This window comes from Telmatherina bonti (assembly GCF_933228915.1).
Source record: "Telmatherina bonti genome assembly, chromosome: 19".
NCBI lineage: Eukaryota > Metazoa > Chordata > Actinopteri > Atheriniformes > Telmatherinidae > Telmatherina > Telmatherina bonti.
The window spans coordinates 23,660,125-23,687,487 of record NC_136617.1 but is presented as its reverse complement, the minus strand read 5'-3'; the positions used below and the strand labels follow the sequence as shown (position 1 = coordinate 23,687,487).

Below are 27,363 nucleotides of genomic sequence, written 5' to 3'. Positions count from 1 at the left end.
GTTCGATTTTCTCAGCTGTTCAAGGTAAGGCAATATTCCCAAATAAAAGCACAAAAGGGAAATAAAAAGCTTTTGTATTTCTATGAATGTATCAATGCTACAGATGGTTTTTTTTTTTTTTTTTTTTACCTAAAAGAATGCAGTGGTGAAATGTGGGCTGTAAAAACTCAGCTGTAAAGGAAGTTATAGCAATGCTGTTTGCTGGTATCAGCCAATGCAATTTTAATCCAGGAAAAAGGTCCGAACTCTTGTCCAGCAGATTTACTATTCTCTTTTAAATTCCTGTAGGTTTGACTCTGCTTCTCTGCACATGGAATGTACTGTAATCAAAGTTCTCCTTTCCTTTTTCATATTTATTAGATACAAAAGATGATATGCTAATAAACAACAAATATGACTGTTATGCGCTGTATTTTTGTTTCAGTGTATTCACATAAATTTTCATGAGAGTTATCAAGAGCTTATTGTTAGGTCAACAAATCCATTCAATCTACTTAAATTATTGAGGTGGGGTTGAGATCACCTAAGTAAGTTTTTATATGTTCTAAAAACAGTGTGAATCATTCTACATATAGCATATGCCAACCATTGTATTGTGTTTATGGCCACGGCTGCTCTGCTTTTGACTTGCAGAGATAAAAGGTCTGTGTGATGCTCCAGTCACCATTCACTCACCTGCATCCTGGTATCCTGGTTGAGGATTTCAACTCTGTTTTCAACCAGCTTATCCCGGCTATGCTTCGGGGAATGTTCTCTCAGCTGTGCATGCCTGACTTCATCTGCAACTGGTACACTTGACTTTCAGGCTGACAGGAAGCAGCACAATATATACATATATATATATATATATATATATATATATATATATATATATATATATATATATATATATATATATATATATATATATATATATATATATATATATATATATATATATATATATATATATAGATATAGATATAGATATATAGATAGATATAGATATATAGATAGATAGATATAGATATAGATAGATATAGATATATATATAGATAGATATAGATATAGATATATATCTATATATATATAGATATATATATCTATATATATAGATAGATATAGATATAGAGATATATATTACACAGTGTAGTGTAGTGTAGTGTATATTACTTGTAGTAGTGTTTTTTCTTACTTAAGCTAGTATAAATATGTATCATTTTCATTATGTATGCTTATGATGAGAGTAACTGCATCAAACCACCAATGAAAATTCCTTTTTAATCGTCAAATGAACTAAGCAATAAAAAATAAGAACTTCTGCCTATTGATGCACTGCTGACATACAGAGTTGTCTCTCAGCTCTACGGGGTCATACAAAACAGTTGTTGCTCATTCTGTTTATAGTAGTGTGTATTTCTTTCGCATGCTCATGTGCATGCTAGCCTTTTGTGTGCCCCGGCTACGGTTCATTTTATTTAAAAGTGCAGCAGCGACTATATTCCTGCAGCAATGTCAATATGGAGGATGAAAACTCAGTTAGTATGCATGTTGGGGATAACACAAACCTGTCAGAGGTCCATATGCTCTCACCTGACAAGCTGCAGCCCCAGTGTGCTTGTGTTGTTGTTGGCACTAGGGAGTGCGTTAAAGGGATATTATCCCTCTTTCAAGTTGATGCATGAGATACATGCGCAACCAATGTCAATATGTGTACATATTTGTTTTTACAGAAATATGCAAATGCTTTTATGGGAAATGAAGGTCAAAATTCTTGTGTGTTTTGCTGTGAGCAGACTTGCAGGTGGGTGTGGAGGTGTTTGCCATGAGAATGATTATTTGTGTATTTAGCAGAACATCTGTGGGAATGCTGTCATTTAGCCTCGGGTCTTGAGACCCATCCATATTTAATGGTGTACAGACAATCCCACACTGACTGCTTATGCATCATTTTACACACCTGCTAGCAAGCTCATATTTTATTCACTGCTTTCCCACTTTATCTGTTAATAGCAAACCAAAGCCCATCTGGCTCCCTGTCTTCTCTGCCTTTCCCCTTTTCACCTGAGATTTTCAGGAAAAACTTAGGTCTGATACTTAAAGATGGATAGAATACAGATAAGCTCTATAGGAAGGAAGGCAATTTTCTTTTTTTTTTCTATTTTCTTTTATATAAAAATTTAATACCTGGATTTTTTTCCTTGTAAACGTAACACCTTTGTCTTTTATAGAACATGTAAAGATGTGAGGCTGTGCAGAATTTTTAATGCACTCGAAATATTATTCGGTGATGGCCCTGACCCAAAAAGAGTAACAATTCATCCCCGTCCACTTTTGTTATCTGACCAGACTCATAAATGTAGCATTAGTGCACACACATATTCAGTCTTCCATTCAAACAAGCACTTTATCCCAGAGAAGGGGGCACTTCAATTGTCCCTCGCCCCAGATTCCAGCTTAAAAGAAGAAAATCACTGATGTGACAAAGGTGAGAATTTCTCTCAGGTAATATAAAGCTTTGCTTTCATCTGAGCAGACATAATGGAGACATGTCAAAACCTGCCAACCACACTGCAGTCTTTAAATTCAAAATGGGCTCTGCCTGCCAAAGAAAAGAGTCTACGAGCATGCATTATGTTTGTGTTTCAAGTTGTGTGGTAGTTCTGGGCCTTGTGCAGCTCTCCACACAAGGGCTTTGCATTCATCTGTTCCACTCAGGGTGAGACAACGACTGCTATTTGCATTGGTTGTAAAGCAAGGGTTCGGGGTGGGGGGGGGTTTGGAGGACATCTTATGTGTTTTGATAAATGAGTCTGAACTGCTCCTATGGGTGCTTTTGTATAAGCAGTGGGAGGGGTGACACAACAATGCACATGTCAGAAGTAGAGATTAATGGAGGCTTCTTCCCTTAGAGGTGTATGTCCGACTGTGCTCATCAAGTGAAGATGCTGGGATGGATGCTAAATGACCTCTTTGGTTGTTAACTTGTCAAAGAGACTTGCATTTTTTAGCAGAAAATTGGAGGCTCTGCAACATAAGGAGCTCCTAGTTTTTGTCCATTGTTTGGAGGTAGATATGATGTGTGTCCCTGTTGAGAGGTTGCCATTGTCATGTTTGGGCATGTATACAAAAGAAAAGAAAGCTTGCTCTTGTAAACACCTATCCTTTAAATTCAATTTATTGAGATGAACTAGCTAAACATATATCCCCAAAAAAAAGTTCAGTTTATGCCTCTTAATAACCCAAGCCTGCTTTATGACCTCTGATGACAGCTATTGACTGGTAGGACTGAGGGCTACAGTACAAGGGCTACAGTACTGCTCTAGTTGGTGATCCTTCTTTTGGTTTTCAAAACCCTCTTTTAATCACATAAACTTAACTCACCAGTCTGTTTTCCATATCTGATTACACTTTTCTCACCAGTCCAGGATTGAGGCTAATATAAGAAAAGGGATCAAAACAGCTGCTTTTAGCCTGCTACAAGCAACGCAACTGAAACATAATAAATTAATCTATAACATTTTTATAAAATCCTGACCCATATATATATATATATATATATATATATATATATATATATATATATATATATATATATATATATATATATATATATATATATATATAATTCCTGCAGACTACTTAAGGAAACTACAACAACAAATAAAAGAGACTTAAGGTGATCTCTATTATTATGCATGTTTGTTTTAGAAAGTTTCTTGTCAAAGAAATGTCAGAAAAACTGGTTTCAAGTATTTGAGATGTTACAAAAATTGTTACAAAAATATAGGAATTACTGAAACTGTATTTGACATTAATTAATGTTATGGATCATGTTTGGTCACATTTTATTTTAGTTAATCTTGGCTGTGTCTGTGTCAGTGCTATGCTTGAGGCCCGTGTACTAAGAACTAATTGTACATTACAAATTATTTTGTGCAAAAAAGACCCAAAGCTCTCTGAACTTTGCACAGTGAGTACAGCTGCTTTCTTCCTGGGGGATAGAGACCCATGGATCTTCATATGGAGGCTGCACCACTATCTCCAGCATAGTCGCTGATATCCATCTGAGTCACCCAGGTTCTCAGGAAGATGTGTGCAGAATATGCTGAGAATATGATCTGCCCAGCAGCCATCAGCACTGGATGTGGGTGTACACTGTATTCATCACAGTCAACCTCAGTATGGAGAAGAGATAGGAAGATGCTGCTGAAGGAAGTCTGACGGGATGGGAGAGCAAGCAAAAGGTTGCACAGCATCAGGAGGGGGAGGACAGTTTTAGGGCCGCAAGGAACACACTGCAGAAGGTGAACCAGGAAATGGAGTTAAGAAAAAAAGAATATTTGCTCAAAAATAGTCAATACAAATCTCACAACTTTTATTTTTGTTTGTTTTTCTTCCGAAGAAATCTCATGGCATATTTGCACTTTTGTTTTATTTGGAAAGAGCAAACTCTTGATGGTCTTTGGAACGGTGTCTCCCAATAAAGATGCTTATTGAGTTGATTATATTATGAACCTAATAATTTATTCAAGAAAATATTCAATAAATGGATCACTTTTATGTGGAAAATGTAAGTTTACTGCCCTCTGAAGCGAGTTTGTGCTTTCCTGCATGTATTGGTTGCTTGAATCCACCCACAATATGTCAATTTCTAATCTGACTCTCGATGAGGCTGTTTCCCAACCCTCCATTTCTCCTATTTGAGACAATCATTGGTGGATTAATGCTGAGGAAGATTATCACGCTGAGAGCTGGACTGATGGTTCAATTTTAACTTTCAGACATCCAGTCTCATGACATGAAACTTTTATTAAGTAAATTACTGCAAACTTCTCAGTGTGAAAAACAAAAATGATTATGTTACCACCTGAGTTAATGGATGGTTTGAAGCTCTTTTTTTTGGAAAAACATTATATGATAATTAGCAGATGGTACATAATGACGACTTATGTCTAGATTTTATCTTTCCAAAAGACCTGGGGTCTCATTTATAAAGGTGGTATTCGTATAAAAAACCAGCCAACTGTCAGGTAAGGCAAGTTTATTTTTACAGCACAATTCAGCAATATGGTGATTTAGTGTTTTATTTAAAGACTGAAAAATGACAAATGAGAAGTATTCTTTTTAAATGAAAAAAGAGGAAGGGAAAAAAGAAATAAAAACAGTATTAAAAACAAAATCAAGTTTGAAAATTCAAGCTTAAAAAAAGCAGTGTAGATCTGGACTTTAAAAGAAAACTATTCAAATGCAACTTAAAAGAGCAGTGATTTGTTGAGATCCGTCCTATAAACAGTTTTGCAAATGAAGCACCTGGTCGTTGCTTGCATGTTTTCCAGTCATGATCCTCCTTAATATTTGTTGTTACACTTACTGATATTCATAACAAATCTTGTGACATTATTGCACACAAGTCCTTCATGTCATAGTTTCTTCCTTTCATTCTTCAAGACTTTTTAATCCTTTCACATCTCTGCCACAGATCCTCTTTCTTCTATTTGAGGTGCCAAACTGGCTGTATTTTTAATAACTGTTGAAAGGATGGTCTGATATTCATTTGCTATGCAATTAAATTTCCTAGGTTTAATGGTTCAGTTTACTGTATATTTGAAATAATTACTGACTTCAATGATGTCTGATGTGTTTGGTTGATAATTTATCCCACTAAATAATATCAATATAAATCATATGTTTTGGTATTAAAGTGGTTTTAAGTGTTTCCCAGTCACAGATCTTTTACTAGCACTAAATTGGCATCTAACTGGCAGATAGAAAAAACATAATGTAATCCTGGAGTTCAGTTTTATTTTATTCACACACCCATTTGGAAAAGAAAAATCACCAATTACAGAGCGATTAAGCTATGAGTGATGTGTGAATCAGATTTCCCTAAGAAGCCATCACAAGCTATTGGAAGGAAGACTATGTACAAAATGATGGAATAATGAAAACTACAAGTAATAAGGATCTGTGTCAATGGTGGTGGTGATCCCATATCCAGTGATCTGGGACCTAACTATCTTGACAACACCCTCTCCCACAAAGCCAAAACCATCACAGAGTAAATCCAGAATTTGGAAGAGTATAAGATCAAATGGCCTCCCATTAGCCCACACCAAGACCCAGCTAATCTAGCTGTGCCACATGTGGCCAAGGTGTAAAATGTGTAGCTTTTCATTTATCATGATCCTAACATCAGCACCTCCAGATCTCCATGGTCCTCAGCCGGAATAGAGTGGATTGCCCTCTCCGGGTTGGGAATGGGGTCCTGCCCCAAGGGGAGGAGTTTAAATATCTTGGAGTCTTGTTCACGAGTAAGGGAAGGATGGAGTGTGAGATCGATAGACGGATCGGTGCGGCGTCTGCAGTAATGCAGACTCTGTGCCGGTCTGTTGTGGTGAAGAATGAGCTGAGCCAGAAGGCGAAGCTTTCGATTTACCAGTCGATCTACGTTCCTACCCTCGCCTATGGTCATGAGCTGTGAGTTGTGACCAAAAGAACGAGATCTTGTATACAGGTGGCTGACATGAGTTTCCTCCGCAAGGTGGCCGGGCTCTCCCTTTGAGATCAGGTGAGAAGCTCAATCATCCGGGAGGGGCTCAGAGTAGAGCCGCTGCTCCTCCGCATCAAGAGGAGACAGTTGTGGGTGGCTCGGGCATCTGCTCGGGATGCCTCCTGGACGCCTCCTTGGTGAGGTGTTCCAGGCACGTCCCTGCTGGAGGACTGGTTTTCAAAGGAATCTTCCTTATTGTTAGTGTGTGACGTCTTGCCATCATCTGAAGCTCTACAGCAGACTGATGTAGCTCTTGTATTTATTTATTTACAGCTGCACAGTGCAGAAGCCTAAACAGTAGCTAAGTCATGTAGCTGAAGATTATGCACTTAATCGACAACAGTGATTTCTCCCTTAGGTCTACAGACATGCCATGTGGGGGCACTTGTATGGAAAGGTGCAGTTTACTTGACTGGGCTAGGTACACCGAGAGTTTAAAGGAACACTGCTGAGTGAAAGAAAATACTCTTATTTATTAGGACTTACTGCCTGGGGACCAGGAGAGAATGAGTGAGGAGAAGTTCAGGATGTTTCCTGGCTGTCACTGTCCTCACCTTCATCTTACAGGACTTTAAAAATATCTCATCTTTGGATTTGTTGGACTGTGTTAAATAATTGACTCAAAAAAGCAAGACCCTATCAAGGGCTGGTAATTGCCCTTAAAAGACCACATCCATTTCTCTTTGTCAAACAGTTTGTCAATTTTGTTGTGTCTATGAAAAATAAATGAGAGAAGATTCAGGCTATGTAACCTACTGATACAGGTGTCTTTTTTGCATAACTTTTAACAATAGCAAAGTGACTGGGTGTGAAAAGAATATGTTGAAGGTTGATGGCGCCCTCTGCTGTTGATTCCCAATGAACTGTGAAGTGCTGTTTTATTGTCATCAGATGTCAGTGAAATACTATCATAAATATTAAAACAAGAAAAACAAAATCAGAAGACAATATTTTTATACTTTTTTTCTAAGTTTTTGCTCATTAATGGCTAAATGTAGGTGCTTTCACTGTCATATATACAGTACACACTGCTCTCAGTGTCAAAATGCCATATATAACATGTGGACATAACAGAGTCTTCACAAATGTGTTGTAAGTAACGTCTCTGATGTCCTACTGCAAAAGGTTAAAATTTGTGCTGTTTTAAAAAGAAGGCATGTTACAGCTTATTGCATCCATTGTTTCCCTCAGTGACTCTCTGGACAGCCTGCCAGCATCTCATCTGGTTGGGGAATGAAGAAAGGTAAGTTTATCACAGGCAGCCAAACACCCAGATCATGGGGCAGATCATGATTGCTATGAATGTAAGGAAAAACTTCATTTTATCTGCAGCTGATTCATTGTGGGCAGCTATTTTACAGCTCCTCAACTCAGGAGAAGAATAACAAACAATGCATACCTTAAGAGATGTGGCCATTCTGTAAGTTTGTTGCTTTTCTTTTTTTTAATTGTCTAACTGAATCGTTTACAAAAGTACACAAACAAGTCACACAAGAACCACTAAAATAATTTTCTGAGGTAGAAGATTATTTCAGGATAGTTTAATCACCTTCTTTTACATAGAATATGATCAGCAATATACAAATACAATATATAATAAATATACACTCCTAATGAATAATTAATCAAATTCATTTTCTTAGTGAGAAAAAAACTGAGTATTACATGACATACAGTAATTTGCCAGATTATGTTTTTGTTCATTGATAAAACCAGAGACAAATAACAGATGTACATTTCCTTAAAAGCAATGCAATGCAATGCGTCAGTGAGCGCGAGTCTTTCACTTCAGCAGCTGGAAGTGTTCGTAATACTCTTCTGTGCAAAAGTCTTGAATCCTTTATTTTGTCATATTTAAATTCAAATAAACAGACTTTCTTGTAATCTTCAACAATAGTTTTCCACATTTTCTGAAACTCTTTTTAAAGTTTCTCTTTAGACATTGACAGCTTTCTCATTAGTTTTGAGTCCAGGCCTTGTACATGAACAAAATAATGTTTTTTTTCTTCTTTTTGTTTGGCAAACCAATAAATCATTGACCTATGAATCATTCAAGTATAAAAGAAAATACATAACACAAAGGACACGTCAGTGGTGGGTCTAAATATAACAAACTAGCAAAGAAAGTATTTCAAATGTGTTTTTGGTCACTTTGTTACCACCAGCCTGTCACAAAGAAAAAGTTGTTCCCATTTCTTTAGCTGCATCTGTGAAAAATGTCAAATACAAATAGGCCATAAAATAATTTTAGTACACCTACAAGGTGATTCCCAGAGAATTGTTAAACATGTTGAAGTATAGGAAAATAAACAAGGGAAGGTAAAAAAAAAAAAAATTAAAAATTTTTTTTAAAAATAATTAATTAATGAACAGCTCCTGAAAGGAAAACAAAAATCTACTGAAGACACTTGGCCTGGGAGAGGCATTTCATCCCTCAGTTGATCCATCCACTGATGTCTCAAATTATCTACAATGTATAGATGGGTGGCTGACAAGAAACTAGAGCTTAGGATGGGAAGCAGGGGGGAAATGGCTGAGGTAAATGACAAATAAGCTGGAATGTTAGTCTGTAACAAACAGTCTGAATCTCCTCAGAAACAAGAAATCAACATCATGGAATCATCTTGAAAAAGTACAAAAGATCAGACAAAGAAGAGCTTTTAAATGTCCTGCAAGAAACCTGGAGAACTTTCCCCAAAGACTTCCTTAAAGAAGTCATAAAAAGCCTTGAATAACAAAGCTGTTTATAACAAATGTTAAAAACAAACTTTTTTTTTTTTCTCATACTCAATCTCTATTTATATTTGAGCAATTCTTGATAAATTACCTTTATTTTCTGTTTTTATAGAAGTATACATAAGAACGGAGAGATGTTCCTAAGAGTTGCACAGTACTCTTGATTAAAAAAAAAAACAAAAAAAAAACAGCCACCTTGTGACTTAACTATCATGCACCTTTAGGAGCAACAAGTTGCTCAAAGTGCCACTGCTGTCTGGGGTGATGTGTACACTGGCGCAGGAACAAGCCTCCTTTGCTGGTGTTTATGTTGACTCCTTGAGGACTACTCTGCAAGAGCCCTCCTTCTTTCACAGCCTCCACACATAGCTGGGACTGCTGGTGAACAATCTGGCCGCTTAGCTGACGAATGCAAAGAAAACAAACTCTGAGTTAACAAAAAGCTTTGAGAAACTTGGCAGAAGAGCAAGCTGAGACCTCTGCCTTGCCTTTATGAACTTCCACTGGAGTCTGCTGTTGGTTGGTCGTTGTGAGGGGCATGGCGAGGTGACCACCATGTCTCCTTTAATATCCAAACATAAAGCCCCCATGGGTCCCCATCGCACTTCACCTTCAGAGTTTAGGTCACAGTGCTACAACAGGAGCAGAGGATTATTGTCATTAAGTGTCACCGGATTCTCTGCTTGCATCACTGATAAATGTGTTATGGTTACCTGGCTGCCTGTCCCACTGCACGGTGCGATGCACATGGCCCCACCCTGCAGTCTTTGCCCACTGGGGTAGTCAGCACAGCTCCCCGTGCCCACGTTGTACAGCTTCAATCAGGAAAATATAGAGAATGACAGTCTGCAGTGAACAACCTCAGTGTGAATGTCTGTGTGTGAACTGGTCTTACTGTACCTCCCCTGACAATGATGGTCTGTCCTGGGGGATGTAGAGTTGTGGGTAGACTGTAGACAGAAACCAGTGGAAGTTCCTACAGCCAAGGGTTCTCTTCAGTCGCAGGCGTTCTGCGATGTTTGGGCTCTCAGACTGCACAGACAGTTAGTTCAGATTTTCAGTCTGTGACTCATTCACTGACCAATCTCTTCATCGCAGGCTCACACACCTGCCTGATGAAATGAGCCAGTGTGTCACGCCTGTAGAAGATCTTCCTGTAAGCATCCATCCAGGTGTCAGCAACACGGATCTTGTTCCTCTGAAGCAAGTCCTGATCTGGGAAGTGGTATGGCAGGTGACGGTGACGGAGGTGGGCCACACGAGAACAAGGAACCACCTCCATGGAGCCCCCACATGACCACACCTGGAGAGTAGTAATAAACTTACAACCCCAAATTCAATAAAGAAAAAATAAAATGTAATGATTTGCAAAACGCTGTAAACTATGATAAACTGAATACCTTCAAAGACATGACATTTAATGTTGAAAGTCATAAACTTTATTGTTGCGTAAATACACAGCTGATTAGAATCAATGTGTATTTAGTAAACATGTAGCCTATAGAGCTTATCTGAGTGTGAGTCAGGTGTGTTCCAGCAGGGACATTTGGAAAACCTGCAGGACACCAGCCCTCAAGAAAGCATCTAGGATCCCTGCTTTTGAGGATGCTCCTTTCATACCCAATCATGACAGTCACCTGTTTCTAGTTAACCTGTTCACCCGTGAAATGTTCCATGCAGGTGTTTTTGGGAATTCCTCAACTGTCCCAGTCGCTTGTTGACCCTGTCCCAGCTATTATGGAACATGTTTCAGAGATCAAATTTAACACGAGTAAAACATAAAATAAAAAAAACACGCAAAAAACAAAAAGGTTTATTAGTTTGAACATTATATATCTTGTCTTTGTTCTATTCTATTCTATTCTCTTCTATTCTATTCTAATCTATTCTATTCTATTCTACAGTCATTTAGCAGACACTTTTATCCAAAGCGACTTACATATGAGTGAGAACAACACAAGCACGAAATCCGTATTAGTATAGTATAGAAGTAGCATATTCAATTGAATAATGACTCACTTTATTCTGTTTTATTTATGTTTTACACTATGGTCTGATTGTATTGAATCTTTTTAGTCTGAGGCTCTGACAGAAGATGACTGAATCACTCAGGAAACCATCAATAAAATACCACACAACTTAGAGTAAGAAGCAAATGCAATATTTCATCTGCCTGCCTTGTGTGTGCAAGTGAGAAGAGAGGATTCAAAGGAAAATTTATATCAGAGGTTTTTTGTTTTATGTTTTTTTTTTTTTTTACCCTGATTGAAAGTTCAATTTGTTCCACCCCCCACAGCAGCATCCCAGGGTCATAAGCTCCCACACTTTGGAAGAAATGTCTATCGATGGCCATAACTCCACCTCCCAAAGCTGGACTCCTGTCACAGACACAGTCAGTGTTAGTTTAAAGAGCAAATACAAAGGTATGTTTGTGTCTCATAAGCAGAATATTTTAGAATTAATACACTGAAAATGACATAATATACATTTTATTCATGTTCATTTAGTTTTGTTTTTGTAAAACCTTTCAGCTTTAGGGTTATACTCACTGGACAGGTTGAACAGCCATATCTGGGTCTTTGTCTTGTAGCTGAAGGTTCGATTCCCAGTGAAAGTCAAGTCTCCAGTCAAAAACTCCTCTGACTGGCCACTGGGTGGCATTATACTGAAAGGTCTGCCAGTCTATCACATCCATGATAGGGGACACCACTCTGGTCCTGTAGAGACACAGAGCATTTACTTTTCAAATAACTTTAGTTGCAAATCAAGTTTGTTGCTATTTAATAGCCCATACAATGTTTTCTCATCTCTGTGTGTGTAGTGGAAATATCTGGGCATGAGTGTGTTTTGTACTTTAAAACAGAAAGCAAGTTCTGGTTCGCATGTGCTTGTTCAAGCTTTTCTTCTGAGCAGCAATATCTTTATAGGCTACTTAAAGGAAAATTGGATGAAAAAATGAAAATGGAGTCAGATGAAAAAGGGGGAGTGGGGTCAGACATGTGGCAGAGAGCTGAGTTGCTGCAGATTCCTGGCCTGAGAGTTCAGCCTAATGACCTAGTCTAATTAGAGCCACACTGCAGGCAGCTCAAGACATAATACTGGAGCCAAATCATGAGGGGCTGAGTCTTGGATACACACAAGGCATACACCGCCTCTTTTCCTGCTTTCCTAATGAACAAAGACAACTTTGAACTAAATCTCTTCCTCTCATGTCTTACAAGTGATTCTGTCAAAGTCAGAAGAGGTAAACAGAATCTGAGCAGCTGCTGGTTTGGAGACTCTGAGTTTAATCATAAAACTCTGCAGTGTTTTATTTTATAATCTGTGTGTAGAAAAAATTTCAATTAGTTTGATTGGTTTGATTGGTGGTGATGAACTGTGGGATGGATAAGAACTTTTACGAACCATTAATTGTTCTTAGATAATGTAAGAGATTATACTTCTTGATTTTATTTTTTTTTAAATGGCCTACCTGTCTTGCGCAACTCTCTCCAGCAGTGGTTCCAACCACCCCTTTTGGCATTCACAGTGGGAATCCATGAATACCAGCACCTCCCCTGCTGCTCTAGCAGCACCCAATGTGCGGCACCCTCCAACACCAAGGCGCCTGGTGCTGCGAATCAAACGTACTCCATCCAGATGAGACACGTACTCACTCAGCACAGTTTTCAGGTGGCCTAAGAGGCGTAGAGAGAAGAGTTTGGATGGATGGATGGATGGATGGATGGGTGGATGGATGGAATAGCTCACCTTGTCGGCTTAGGTCATCCACCAGCAGGACCTCCTGTAGATACTGTTTGGGTGCGGTGTCAAGCACACTGTGCACAGTGCGCAGCAGCGTGGACCAAGCCTCCTCGTGGAAACAGATAACAATACTGGCTGACGGCAAAGACTCACTGTACTGTTCCCCCAAACATCTGTGTCATGGCAAATCATAATCAAAATGGCAACAAAAGCTTCAATTTCAGATAAAACTTTCCGAATCAGCATACTGAAAGTTTACATTTACATTCTGCCTCCGTGCGCTTTGGTCATGTACTCACTCGGGGTGGCGCGCTTCTGGCAGCTTGCGATGCAGTGAAATGCTTTCACTGACCACCTCATTAAAGCCGTACTTGTGCACCGAAGCCTGTTCCATATCCTTCTGGAAACCCCCCAGGTGTAGACGCACTGCTCTTCCCATTTCACCGTGCGTCAGCGGCCTGGCAGCGGTGGTGTCCTTAACTGACCCGGGCAGAAGCACCTTGTAATTCCGTTTTCTCTGCGGCGAGCTCCTGGTGCCCTGCGCAGATGACACAAATAATAACTGGTCTTCTTGCAGAGATTTCAGTGGAGCCAAATCAACACCGAGCTCTAAAGCGGGGTCACGGGAGTCCACGATGACTTCCCATTCCGGAGGACTGGGAATCCGCTGGAGGGGGCGACGGGGAGGGCCAGGTTTTTGATAAGTGTTTTCACGGTCCCGGTTGAGTAGATCAGAGAGAGCCAGCATGACTAAAGCGAGAGAAAGAAGCAGCAGCCAGAGGCAGAGCATCCTCCGCCGGACAGCTGAAGCTCTGCGCCACAGTCTCATGGTGAAGCGGAGCAGAGAGGGGCCACGGTGCTCAGAAGTCAATCCAGCACTGTCTCGACTGTGCACACATCTGAGTTTTGCTTCGACTTTGAAGCGGGTTGCATTTCACAGGAGTAGCAAAAAGCGCAAAGGGTCTTCCAAAAGATGGAGAAACAAATACAGGCTGACGTTACTCGTGAGCATTTTGAAGATCGGAGTCGCACCCACTGAGCAGCAGACTTGGGCAAGAATGACAAACAGCCGGTTCAAGACAAGCCCCCAACTTCTAAAAGTGCGCAGCCTTTTCTCCTGACATCCAACTCGTCCCGAGGTCCTAAAGCCGTAAACTTCGGCATCACATGTGGCTGAAAGATGCATCTGATGGAAACAAGATGACCACACCTGTATGCATCTGTTCAAGGCGAAATTCCCAGAGGTGGTTTATGGTGGGTCAAAATACAGTTGAAACTTCTTAAGGAAAACTAGTTATGTTGTGCAGAAGAGAAGAGGCGGTTTTATGTGTTACTGGGAAGATTTTAATGTGTGATTCATCATATCCAAATTTAAAGTATAGATCTTCTTCTACAGTGGCGAGTGAAGCAGTTTCTCCAGTTTGTGGGTGAGTCTGCTCGGTTCAGGCGTCACCCCACATCAGAGACCCTCTCTCAGGTCAGCTGGAGAGGAGAGTCGGGGTCTCAGTGATTAGAAGCGGGGGTGGTCGCATCTTCTATCTACCTGGTGGTCTTATCAACGGAGGCAGTCTGCTGTTGTCAACTGAACTGAGAGAAAAGTCCAAAAGAGCTCAAAACAGCAGCCCAGCGCCAGTGTGGGAGCTGGACTATATATTTGTTTGAAACGTTTTGCAGCACACGTATATGCAGAGAACAGGACAACATATTCTTATGTCAGACTTTAACATAAATGATAAAGTATTGTGTCAACACATTCAACAATGTTTAACTGAGTCTGATTTGAGTCCGTTTTTCATGACCACATGACAAGAAGAGAGAGAATACATTTTATATTATGACTTTCTGAAACTGGGACAAGTTGGCAAAACAGCTCCTGGAGCTGTGAAACCAGTTTGGCTGCAGTCAGAGACCACTTCACTGCCCTTGTGGTTCTGCTGGAGTTACTGACTTTTTGTCGACCCCTGTGATGAAATGAGTGGGTGGGATTAATCTTCCTCTTATACACTTAGAGGCTCCCCTCCTCCTTGCTCAGGATGACAGGGAGGAAAAGCTGATGATGATTACAATCAACAGACAAGAGAAGGACACCTGGAGAGCCACCGAGAAGCTGAAACAGAGTGCCAAATGAGAGAGTCACAAAGGAGGAGGAGATGAAAGAGATGTAGAGGATCAGAGGAAGAAAACTTGGCCACCTCCTGACTCCAGTGTTCTTGTGGGAATGTTTATGAGCCTCAAGACTGAAAAGAAAAGAAGATCTTCATGTCTTTCAGTTCTGCACAGTGAACACTCCCATATGTTCCACTGTGAAGCCAAAACACACAGTAAAGTCTAGTTTCCACTGCCAGCGCATTTTCAGACTCAAAACAGCAAAAGTTCATGGACACACACACACACACAGCAAGAGAGAGAGAGAGAGAGGGGTTCAGGCCACATTCTCAGGAATGTTTCTGCATTCCTCCACCTGACAAGAAGCCAGAGCTGTAAATGAAAAGGCACGACAAGCACAACAGAGGGAGAAATCTAACTCCTGGCTCAGCTGCCCAAAGTATTTGGTCTGGTCCTCATTCATAGTTCTCCACTTTACAAGCAAGGATGTCTGGAGCCCAATGTGTTCTCATGATGAAGAAGGAGACATAAACAGAAATTCACAGAGATGTTTTCAAAGTTAACTCTCGAAGACCTGCAACAAAATCTGTTGTTGTTTTAAACCCTGTGGCAAAGGTTGCTTGAGAGTTGAACGCAATTTATGTTTATATGACTTTATTATTAGTAGTAGTAGTAGAAGTATTGTTGTTGTTGTTGTTGTTAACTGAAATATTTAGCACAGCATAGCAAAAACAAAAGTAAGACACAAACATGAAAATAAAAAAACATATAAGATTAAAACACTTAAGAATGACAACACAAAAAAAAAAAAAAAAAAAAAGCTAAAATATTTTATTAAGCACATCAGGACAGTGACCACAAACAAATGTTTAAGGAAATTGAAAATACATTTAACAGGGGAAAATATCAGAAAACACAACATGAAAAACTCAACTAAATCTTGTAAACCAGAATATACATAACATGAAAAAAGCCTACAAAACAGAACATTTTATTGCGACGATTCCTCAATTAATAACCAAAAATAAAACAAATCACAAACACATAATAAAATAAATAGACATACTGTTAGACAACAAACATAATTATATTGGAGAACACAAACACACACACAAAACAACAACAAAATCATACATTTGTCAAAAGTGTGGATTTCTGAAATGTTTTGAGGAATGATTTTTTTGAGAAATTTCTAATATTTTTTTTCGTTGGTTTTAGTATTTCTGTTATATAATTTTAATTTCCAGTTGTGTTTATGAAATATAATTTATTCTGTGGTTTTGCTTTTGCTGTGAGTTTTTGTGCTTGTCCTTTTTTGGTTTCTCTTCATTCCTTGTCAGTTTCTATATTTAGTTAGTTTTTTAATAACATCTTTATCTTAACCTTTTCAGTCTATTGTTGCTCTTCAGCAGTCTGGACTTTTAGAGGAAAAAAAAAGACACAGGCAGTTTTCCTTTAGTTTTCTTTTCTGTCATATTAATCATAATAAACATATTAGATATAAGCCCTATAGCATGAGTCCTCTAGACAAGGATCAACCTTATCTAATTGTCTAATCTATCTAATCTAATCTAAAATCTAATTGATTTTATCTTCATTATAAAAATATTAAAAATATAGTGTAGCAGGTCTCAAGAATATGAGCTGCAGATATAGTTTACATGTTCTGAAGAAATGTAAACTTGTAGTTTCTTGACCAACTTAGTTCTGTATGTCTGTGGTCCACTCATTGTGCGCAGATGTGTGATGACAGAAATGAAACCAGGCTGTGATTTCACTCGGACAGCAGCTGCGGGGAGGTATCGCCCTCTACTGGACAAATCTGGTACTGCAGATCACTGACTCATAACACCTGACAAAAAGCCAAGTACAGATATAAGTTATGCCACACCTTTTTGGTTTTCCCACTGAGCTTTTGGTCCCATCTCGTGGCCTTCATCCGTTGATGTAGATCCATCTGTCACATGTTATATGAGGATGGAGTAAGGACGAGTGGAAAAGGAGGATGACAAAGACAAGCATCAATCTCAATTTCAACTTTTCTGTCACGCTTGTCATGATCAGTACGGTTATTAAAATAAGTCTAACAACACAACCTCATTAGAAAACAATGTTTACTGACTATTTATGATATTCTTTAATAAAACACGAATACTAAATTCCAATAAAGCCAGATATTAGTTTATTTCAGCACAAATGTAAATGTTTGATTTTGCACCTTCTTTGCAAATTCTCGTCATCATACCTTCGCTTAAGAGTTTTACGTTTAAAAGGTTGAATTAATTATAGCTACACTAGTAACATATTGTTTTAGGCTACCACATCTTTAAGAAGCGATGACACAGGAATTAGCCAATATATAATTTCCATTTAATTTTTTTTTTTTTGTCATTCCCTGTTTTTGTGTGGATTTAGTCAGCCGTGCAGCGACACCTAATTGTTTCAAATTCAATTTAGCCCAGCAGCTATAATTTTGATTTTTTTTTTTTTTTTTCTGATTTTTTCAGTTTTGATTGTAGTTTCCCAATGTGTTACATGGCCGAGGTGACTGTCACAACAGTTCAACATTAGTTTTGCTCTTTTGGAGACCTTTGTCACTGTTTCCAAACCTCCGTGTGACAGCAGAGGAGCCGCAACAAAAAAATCACATGTCGGACGTCGCAGAAGCTGCTGGCTATCACACGCCTTCCTTCTGCATTTTCTTTTTTTTTCTTGAAGAGTAGAGGGACGTCTGCGCTCTCTTGGAGGTCGGACAGAGAGTTGACGGCACCGCCACCACTACAGAAGTATGAAACTATTTAGTTATGTGGCAATTTGTCACTCACAGACAGCCACGCTGGAATAAATTACAAAAGAAAAACTCATTATGTTCACTATGGTCCGACAATGGAAAGAGACTAAAACACCGTATTTGTTAGTATTATTGTTTAATATATAATGCAATACTATTTGTTAGTTGCTAAGCTATAGCAAATTCATTATGACATTAGACGATATATGCATATATATATATATATATATATATATATATATATATATATATATATATATATATATATATATATATATATATATATATATATATATTGAGGAAATTTCCTGCTGATTTTTAGAAAGTTTTGAAGAACGCAAAATATAATCACAAAGGCCTAATGCCAGTAATTAAGTAGGTTGATAATGTTAACATCATTAAAACAAAATAGTTGCAATACCGCGTTTTCAGGCGCAACAGCAACAACTATGGTTGTAAATTAAACTTATTTCCAGCAGAAAATATGTATCATTCATGCATTATTTCTGTTCTATTTGGGGGATTTTTATTTATTTAAAAAAAAAAAAAAAAAAAAAAAAAAAAAAAAAGAGGAAAATGAGCCTGCGTGTGTGTCCTCTTCTACCATGAGTTTCCTGCGTCTGTGAGTCTAATGAGTGATGGGATGCGCCTCGTTAGGAAACATCACATGTCTGTGAGCTGAGCTGGGGTCAGATTAACTTAGAGGACATCACGAAGAGCAGTGGGGAAGAAGCTACTGGACGAGGAGAGGTTGGCACAGGAAGCTGTGTCAGTCTTTGCGTAAACTTTTTTTTTTGTGTGCGAGTTTTATAAAGTGTCCCTTTCCTTTTCTGAGACAGTGACAGCGGGACAGTGGAGATGGAAGTCTGGCGGTGTGCTCTTCTATTTGCATGGACTTGCTTCATTTATCAAGCCGATGGACGCAGAAGTAAGTGGTGCTATTTTGAACTTGAGCAGTCAACATTATGATGAGAGTGTCATGTGGGAGTTGTAAATTGTATTAATTTGCACATAAAAACTGTGTTTTTCTGAATTTTGCTGTTGAGGAATAAAACAGACGTTTGATGCTGGTTATTTATTACAAAGTTTTCTATCATATCTGATCTCCCCTCAGCGCTCTCTAGTCAGAGTCTCATGAGCCTAATTAGGAGAGACTGAGTGAGACTGATGCCTGAACCATCCACCCTAAAACAAATCTCTGAATATCTATGGGATATATTAACCTTTTTTTCCACTAATTAATCGTGCTATTCAGATTATGCCGCCGAAGCTTCCAAATGAATAAAAAGGGAGTCTTTATTAATGAAAAATACAACAATTATCATATCTGTTTTTGTTCGTTTGTTTTAAGGGGAGGGGAACAGCATAGTTCTACAAATTTGCGTCTTCTTTGTGACACCGTCAGGTTATTTTCACACACATGTTGCATCTTTTTACTCAAGATCCATTCGACGTTTGGTTTGTCTTTTCTATAATCAAATTGTATCGATGGAATTTATTGTTTACATCTGTCGTCCATATTTGATAATTAAGACTGTGTTGATTTCAGGCAGCAGCTGTATACAAAAAAAACCTGTAGGAACCCCTGAATTTGACAGATTTTACATCTTTTTACAGGATCACATTATTATCAGTCAGATAAAAATGATTACCGTAATTCAAATTTTCATTTAAAATAAAGATTAAGCTATTCTGATATCCCCTTTGTTCCCACTCTGTTTGATTAAATTGAGGGTTTCAAATGTCCACAGCCAACTGGATTGTTTGCTACAAATTTCAGTGTCAAGCAAGAAGAGGTTTTTGTGTTAGCTGACCTTCATGCACAGATTAATTTCTCTCAGCAGGGATTCAAATTAGATTTTTTCCTAATTCCTTTCTGCAGATGTTGGGAGTTGAAAGTGAGTTTTTGTTAGATACTTTGCAGTCTATATTTGTTTAACTAAATTAATGAAATACAGTTTCAGCCTCTTTCTCTGTTTAATCTCCCTTTAGCATATGGCGAGATGTTTCCCCACAAGCACTCAGTAGGAAGGAAGTTTCCATTTCCAATCCCACCAATCCCTGGCTGGGATCCTGACACAAACCCATGGGATGATTACCTCTACCCACCACTAAACCCAAGACCAGGAGAGCTTATGCATCACAGAGGTGAGATGTGTCCTATCATCACCCCCCTCTGAAATATCTGCAGATGTGTTTGTTACCTGGAATATTCTGCTTTTCTGCAGGTAAACCCAAAGTCCATCTGAATAGCGACAGTCCAGCTCTCAATGGTTCATGCATCTCCTTTACTGCCAAGCTGGAATATCCTCCGTGCCAGAAGGAGGATGCCAACGGGGACCTTATCTGGGATGAGCACTGTGAGGATGGTACGGAGCTGGAGGCCTCAGGTGCTGCAGGAAGCTAGGCCAGGCTATGAATGTCACATCACACCTCCAAAAATAATTAAAAAGTGGTAAAAGAAAATGTAAAAATTTAAAGAATTATATTCTTCAAAGAGCACAGTAAACCCATTTCTTAAGGCTGTGTTCTTAAGGTTGTTTTGGGGGCTGAACTTAGATGTTTTCACACAAAGATCATATAAAAAGGAACATTAGCGCTACTTCACCTGGCAAATGTATTGCAACTGATTCCAGAAATCTTATTGTGTTTTAGTCAGAGCCAAAACTAAGCATATTAATATTATTAAGCCAAAAGGACTTAATTTATGAGCTTGAAACAGACTCAAGTAGGTTATGGGTGAGGGCAAATTGGACTTCTTTAGGATTTCCTTGTTAGGAGTCCTGTTTAGCATTTTAAACTAAGTTTCATTTACATTATAGAATCTAAACTTAGTAAGTAAAATAAATATTTTAGGTAATAGATTATTATCTTCTCCTTTTAACAGCCAATGGACAGGTTCGCTCAGGGTATGTGTACAATTGGACATCCTGGTTGGACGACTATGGCTTTGGAAAGTGCTTAGACATGACAAAATGCAACGTTTTCCCTGATGGGAAGCCCTTCCCTCAGAGTAATGACTGGAGACGAAAGAGTTATGTCTACGTGTGGCACACAATGGGTGAGTGTACTTATATCCACAGGATACAAAAAGAGAAGAAAATTAAATCTACAACATCTCACATTTTGTCTCTTTTGCTTTTTCCAGGTCAGTACTATGAGACATGCGATGGCTCCTCTTCCAGCGTGACCATCAACACCACCAGCATCCCTCTGGGAGCAGAGGTTATGGAGGTCATGGTCTACAGGAAGCGCGAGCGTAGAAAGTATAGCCCCCTCACCACCGACAATACTGTCTTCTTTGTCACGGGTGAAGAGAAATTCAATGAATTTATTCAGTCATCAGACAAACAAACGAGAAAGCAGTTGACTGATTATTTATATCCCCCCCCCCACCCACACACACACACAGATAAGATCCCACTGGCGGTCAACATCTCCCAGAAGTCTGCTGTCAATCAGTCTGCAAACGTTTTCTTCCGCGGTGAGGATGTTGTCTTCATGGTCCAGCTCCATGACCCTAGTGGTTACCTGAAAACTGCTGCTGCCATTGACTACATCTGGGACTTCAGAGATGGCAACCAGCTGGTAACACACCGTGAGGTGACCACACACACCTACAGCACACTGGGCACCATGAGTGTGAAGCTGGTGGTGGAGGCAGCGTTTCCTGTTGAGTGCCCGCCCTCTTCTGCTACACCGACTCCAAGACATCCTACATCACCGCCTCACACAGGTAGTGAACTGAGATAGCGACAAAGATACAGAACTCAGGATAATATATCAGATTTTGAACATTTTAGGAGGTTTACACTGATAGCACCCGGGTTGCTATTGGCACATAAACCTTGAGGTGTTTTTCAGACCTAAACTGAGTCAGCGTGGTTCATTTTTAATCATGTTCCTGTATTTGAACCAATTCATGCTTTTTTTAAGCCTAAAATATTGGTCCAATGTATGTTATTTACAATCTAAAAGCTAATATTTTTAAAACCTCATTATAGCGACCCTATTAGTACAATCTGACATTGCCATAGTTACCACACCGCTAAATATCCATACTCTGCTCATCAAACTGAAAAGGAGATATTTTGATTGATAAAGCATAGCAAATGTCAGCAATTCAACATTTTTTTTCTTTTAAAAGAGTCAGACGAGTGCTCTGTTAATGTTTATTCAGTACTTTTAGTTAGGATCTATGGGATCATGGGTCCTTGTATCCATGTATTGATATAGACTGATGATTTGATCTGTGAAATTTCTGTCATTGTCAGGTTGCTCTGTTGAGACAAAAAAATGTTGTGTACAACTTGGGAGCTGGCTAAAATGTCGGCTGCAGGAAGATTTTTTTATGCTGCTTTTGTGCAACAAGGTTTTTTTTCTCGATGCCAAAAAGCCCCAGGAGTGCATTTTTCTCACAGTGCTGTTTGAACTGCCAAAGTACTTTAACATCCTACCATATTTAAAGCTGCAAACAGAGTTTAGCTCAGTATTAAGATAAATTACAGGTTTGAGTCTAAACCCTATTAAATCTAAGATATTTTTATGTAATAAGCAAGTTCCATCTTAACTTTGTCTGCTAAATTAAAAGGTTAATTTAGTGATTTTGGGGTCCTTTAGCAGAAAGGGAAAGTTTTTTTTAGGATGGTTAAAGACAACAATAATTTGAGATACTGTCAGGGTTTTTCTTTTTACATTTCCCTTCTATTCCCTCTGCCATTTCCTGACTTTTTTTCTGTCATCAGTTATGCGAGAGTGGGAAAAGAAAACCAGGTAAAACAGAGGTTTCTGTACAATCTGTGGATAGTATTTATCTGCTCACTGCAGGGCTGTAAATGACTTCTGAGGGAAAATTTTTAAAAATCCCGTATAGACACCATAAAATAACAAATAAAAACCTTGTCACACACCTGTGATGGTCCCATCTGTGTCTTCTCCTCCAGAGGCTCCCACACAACCACCTGTTACTCATGCTATTACAACCAAGATGAAAACAACAGCAGGTAGGTTCATCTGTCTAGTGTCTTTTATTACACATCAAGAATGTTATATGAGGAAGTTATATAGTTAAACTTTCCTCTTGCAATTTGCTTCCCATTTCAGCACCACCCATACCATCCTCCCCTGCCTCTTCCATGACGACCGGCTTCCCCTCAACAGAGCCCCTCCCGCCCACTGTCGCTACTGAGTCCAACCCCACCATCTTGCCGCTGCTACACAGTAGGCGCATCGGCACCAGTGGATGCTTTCAATACTCCTACGGGACTTTCAATGGCAACATCACCATTATTGGTGAGTGAGAAGCTGCAGTGTCCTGTTATTCAGATATATGACATCACATTTGATGGATGTCTGGCCTTAAATAATATCATCTCGACAGCAAAACAGTTTATGTACTTTGTAAATCATTTAATGTTAGAACATGCTGACTGTTGATCGAAAACTAACCGTACAAGTCTGCTCTTCACAGAACCAAAGCGTCCACTGAACAGCCTGCGGCTCAGCAGTCGCATTGTGGATGTGTCGGCTGCCAGGGTGACTAACACTGACGTCAGCTTCTGGGTGAAATGTCTGGGCAGGTGTGCATCCAATCATTAGTTATCTTATTCAAATCACAAAATGAAACTGTTGTGTATTATTTTTACAATCCTAAACAATTTGATCTCCAAAAATTCTACTGATAAGACACTTCTTTCTTCTTCTTTGTCATGTCATAAGCAGCAGGTTGGATCTAATGAAACACTTGAATTTTTAGCTCATCATTCGATGAATGTTTTCACTAAAACTAGACAAAACCAACATAGAATTTAAAAAAAAAAATCATGACTACAATCTTTGGAAAGAGACTTACTTGACAAGTGAATGGGAATTATAAAACTGTTCAAATTAAGAAAGATAATCATTCAGTAAAGGGTTGATCATTATAACTAACCCTTTACCTTTCCATCCATCCATCCCAGTATTCCAACTTCAGCCTGCACCATTGTGTCAGATCCCAGCTGCACTCATGTGCATAACATCATGTGCGATGATGTGCCGCCATCGTCAGAGTGTGAAGTTCATCTGAGGCGAAGGTTTCTGGAGCCTGGCACCTACTGTGTGAACATAACCCTGGAGAACTCCAGCAGCATGGCACTCGCCAGCACCACCGTCACCATCAACAAGTCCCAGGATGTGCCTGGTTAGCTGCAAACGCAAATGCATAATGATGCTTATCAGCACAGACACACGCTTACTAAATTCACAGATTATTAGAACACAGTCATGTTCTTGTAATAAGCTCTTAGACTTTTAGTCAAGTTTGCAGAAAGAGATGCCGTGTGTTTTGGTCTTCTTGTTCCTCCATCTGCTCTGCTTTGTGTTTTTCAGTCCCAAAGGCTCCTACCACTACAGGGGTGGTTCTGACTTCAAGTGCTGTGCTGCTGGCAGTCTTTTCATTCATTGCCTATCTGGTCTACAAGTGAGTGGTCCCTTCATATACAACAAAAACATAAGAATTCATGTAGTCTATAACTTCCCGATTACCTCCACACAAGCACCAGAATAAAAATACACATGAAAGGCTTTTTTGTGTTGCTTTATCAAAGGAAAATCATGTCAGCGTGTCTAACCAAATGTCGGCTGGATCTTGTCGTTTGATCATTTCCTAGGTAACTTGTCTCAAGTTTTCTTATTATGAATATTTCTTTTCTTGTTTTTCACAGGCGTCATAAGGTCTACCGCCCCATCCGAAGGTCCATGGTGGAGGATGCCTGCATCCACGCAGGGGCCACAGGTCACATGGTTCGCCTGAGGGAGGCCCTGTTCCCTTCCAGCGAGGAGAGTCGTCATCTGCTCACTGATAGACACCCCCTGTAGGTTTTCAAAAGCTTAGTCAAAGTTGTTCTCTCCTTAACAATGATAAAAATCTTTGTGATCAAATGCGAATGAGAGCAAGCACTATACCATTAACTCAGCAGATCAGCAGGAATTTATATAAGTAAATTAGACTAATATCTTGTTTGTGTCTTAATTTTTCTTGTTAAGTAGTCTTTGCTTCAGTAAAACTTTAATGCCAGTACAAGATATAATTAACATGAGATATTAAAACGGCTGTGAAACACATGCCTGTGAACTCAATTGATGCCATCATTTGGATGTTGTGAAGAGATTAACAGGGTTTCAGTCATGGTTGTTTTTTGGCTGTTCAAGGAAAAGTTTCAGTAAACTTTTAGGCCAAGGGAGATTTTGCAGGGCTGTTCCTTGTGTTGTGATAACTATAAAACCTTTAACACATTTCTACTTGTGGTGACGTGCAAGCTAACTAAATTTAGTCATTTCAAACACCAGTGTTCAAGTGATTTAAAGGAATTTGGTGGCAATCATACGAAATGTCTAATAAATGCTGTCAACTAACCATCCTTTCTCTAAGCAATCTTTGTCTTTTTTATTTAATTCAATTACTACCTTATGATACACTGGCAACCTGTCCAGGGTTCACCCTGTTTGTCCCCTGCTAATTGCTGGGATAGACTCCAGCTCAGCTGAAACCTTAAACTGGAATAAGTGGTACAGAAGATGGATGGATGGATTAAAGGCTTAAAATAAAAAGATAAATTAATTTATAAAGAAAATTTAGAAAATGTGAATCATCTGTTTCTTTCTTGCTTAAGGTTGATGCAATTAAAATCAGGGTAACACATCTGAATTGGTCACATAATATCCTTTAACTGAGCTAAATGATTAGAGATCCTTTTCATTCCACTAATTTAGATTTATTCGCTTGACCCTATAAATATTACCTTTTCACAAATCTTAAAGGATTTTCACCATCCTTAAGGATTTCTTTTGTCTGCATTAAAACAGACAAAGAAAGAGGAAAGTTTTCTGTTTCATCATCAAGTGGTATGGAAATGTAAATGCCAAATTTCCATCTTTGGTTCTCAGATTTCCAAAGTTCTGAATTTTTGACACACATCCAGGTAAGAAACCAAAATTAAAACTAAACCAATCTCTGTTTCTATCTTTCCATCAATCTCACATCCTTGTTGAGAGGAAATGCAACAAGTGATGCAAGTCTGAGAAGTGAGGAAACAAGTTCAGTAATGAACATCCTTACATTATTGCAATGTAATTTGTATTGTAGAAGCAGTAAAGAGGCACTTAGACACTTAAAGTAGTAAACTTTCATTGTAATGGAAAGTCTTACATTTAAATCTCAAGGAGAACATGCCTTATTGAATCATTGTATATTCTACAGTTGTATTAATACTCATAAAATATGTTTTATTAAATCTTTTGTATACAAAAAATGAATATTCAAAGAGCCCTGCGATGGACTGGCGAGCTGTCCAGGGTGTACCCTGCCTGTCGCCCAAAGCCAGCTGGGATAGGCTCCAGCTTCCCCGCAACCCTGAATTAGATTAAGCGGTTTAGAAAATGAATGAATGAATGAATGAATATTCAAAGAGACAAATTGTCAGAGAGATGCAGTCAAATATAACATCGGCCTGAAATCAAGGCCAAGACAAAACAAAAGTTTCATAAATTTCATCTCAGTGCTTTTTTATTTTAATTACAAAACCAGATCATCTTTGTCCTGCAAAAAAAAAAAAAAAAACAAGTAGCATGCCACATGTTCTCTATGGGTGAAAGATCTGGACTAAATGCAGGCCATACCTGCAGTATGTGGTTTTACATTGTCCTGGCTAAACATTCAAGGCCTTCTCTGACAGACATTGTTCTGGTGGGAGCATATATTCCTTTAAAACCTTTACTTTTCAGGATTTACAGTTCCTTCCAAAACATGCATCCATATAATTAGAGATAAGAGATGCTATTTGGAACTTAACAGATAACACACACCTGAGTCATTTCCACTGTGTCTTGGCTTACAAGACACAACAGCGCTTTTGCATGGTACAGCCTTAGTTTGCATCTGCAGATGGATACGGCAGATTAGACATGGGCTCATTTCATGCAAAAATAAAAAACAATTGTCCGACTTTGCAGTTAAAATATTTGCTATGTACTGTTGTGAATTAAATGATGAATGTGAATCTCAAGTAATTTGAAGGACTTAGTTTTCACTTTGTTCAAAATGAAAAGACCTTTCTGGAATTTGGGCTGAAAGATGCACAACAACTTAGACCAACACTAATCAGCTAAAGCTGTTTAAATGGATGCAGTTTATTCCTTTTACAAGAACAAACTCAATCCTGTGTTGAGCGTGAAACCCAGACAGGAAAATGTCAAAATAGTTGTTTCAACAACCGATTTCTGTGATTTTATCTATAAAAGGGAGGATTTGCCATCAGCCTGCAATTATTCATTTGTAAAGTTTTATCCCTAGTCACTTGAGTTTCTTGAAAAAGATTGTTTTATATATTTTTTTTTAGAGACTTATAATGCATGGTTGTTCAGATGTTATTGAAGTCCCAGCCCTGTGATGGACTCACTCAAACCCCCTAAATTA

The 27,363-nt window shown here is 38.7% G+C and overlaps 2 protein-coding genes across 2 annotated transcripts; one reads left to right on the top strand and one right to left on the bottom strand.

Annotated features, from left to right (window-relative positions):
• Nucleotides 1-9,478: 9,478 nt before the first annotated feature.
• On the bottom strand, nucleotides 9,479-14,010 carry LOC306770423 (polypeptide N-acetylgalactosaminyltransferase 15-like; the record flags this gene model as incomplete). Its single annotated transcript, XM_079259283.1, has 10 exons — nucleotides 13,312-14,010; nucleotides 13,019-13,185; nucleotides 12,741-12,945; nucleotides 11,818-11,985; nucleotides 11,529-11,646; nucleotides 10,377-10,571; nucleotides 10,169-10,300; nucleotides 9,982-10,083; nucleotides 9,757-9,900; nucleotides 9,479-9,670 (listed from the first exon to the last, which is right to left on the bottom strand). The coding sequence occupies exons 1-10, from the start codon at nucleotides 13,839-13,841 to the stop codon at nucleotides 9,479-9,481; spliced, it is 1,953 nt and encodes a 650-aa protein (XP_079115409.1). The 5' UTR covers nucleotides 13,842-14,010.
• Nucleotides 14,011-19,912: 5,902 nt separating this feature from the next.
• On the top strand, nucleotides 19,913-24,767 carry gpnmb (glycoprotein (transmembrane) nmb; the record flags this gene model as incomplete). Its single annotated transcript, XM_079258413.1, has 11 exons — nucleotides 19,913-20,057; nucleotides 20,138-20,299; nucleotides 20,797-20,970; nucleotides 21,058-21,219; nucleotides 21,322-21,645; nucleotides 22,853-22,912; nucleotides 23,013-23,201; nucleotides 23,380-23,488; nucleotides 23,870-24,090; nucleotides 24,279-24,369; nucleotides 24,614-24,767. 11 exons carry the CDS (start codon nucleotides 19,913-19,915, stop codon nucleotides 24,765-24,767), a joined length of 1,791 nt encoding a protein of 596 aa, XP_079114539.1.
• Nucleotides 24,768-27,363: the final 2,596 nt, after the last annotated feature.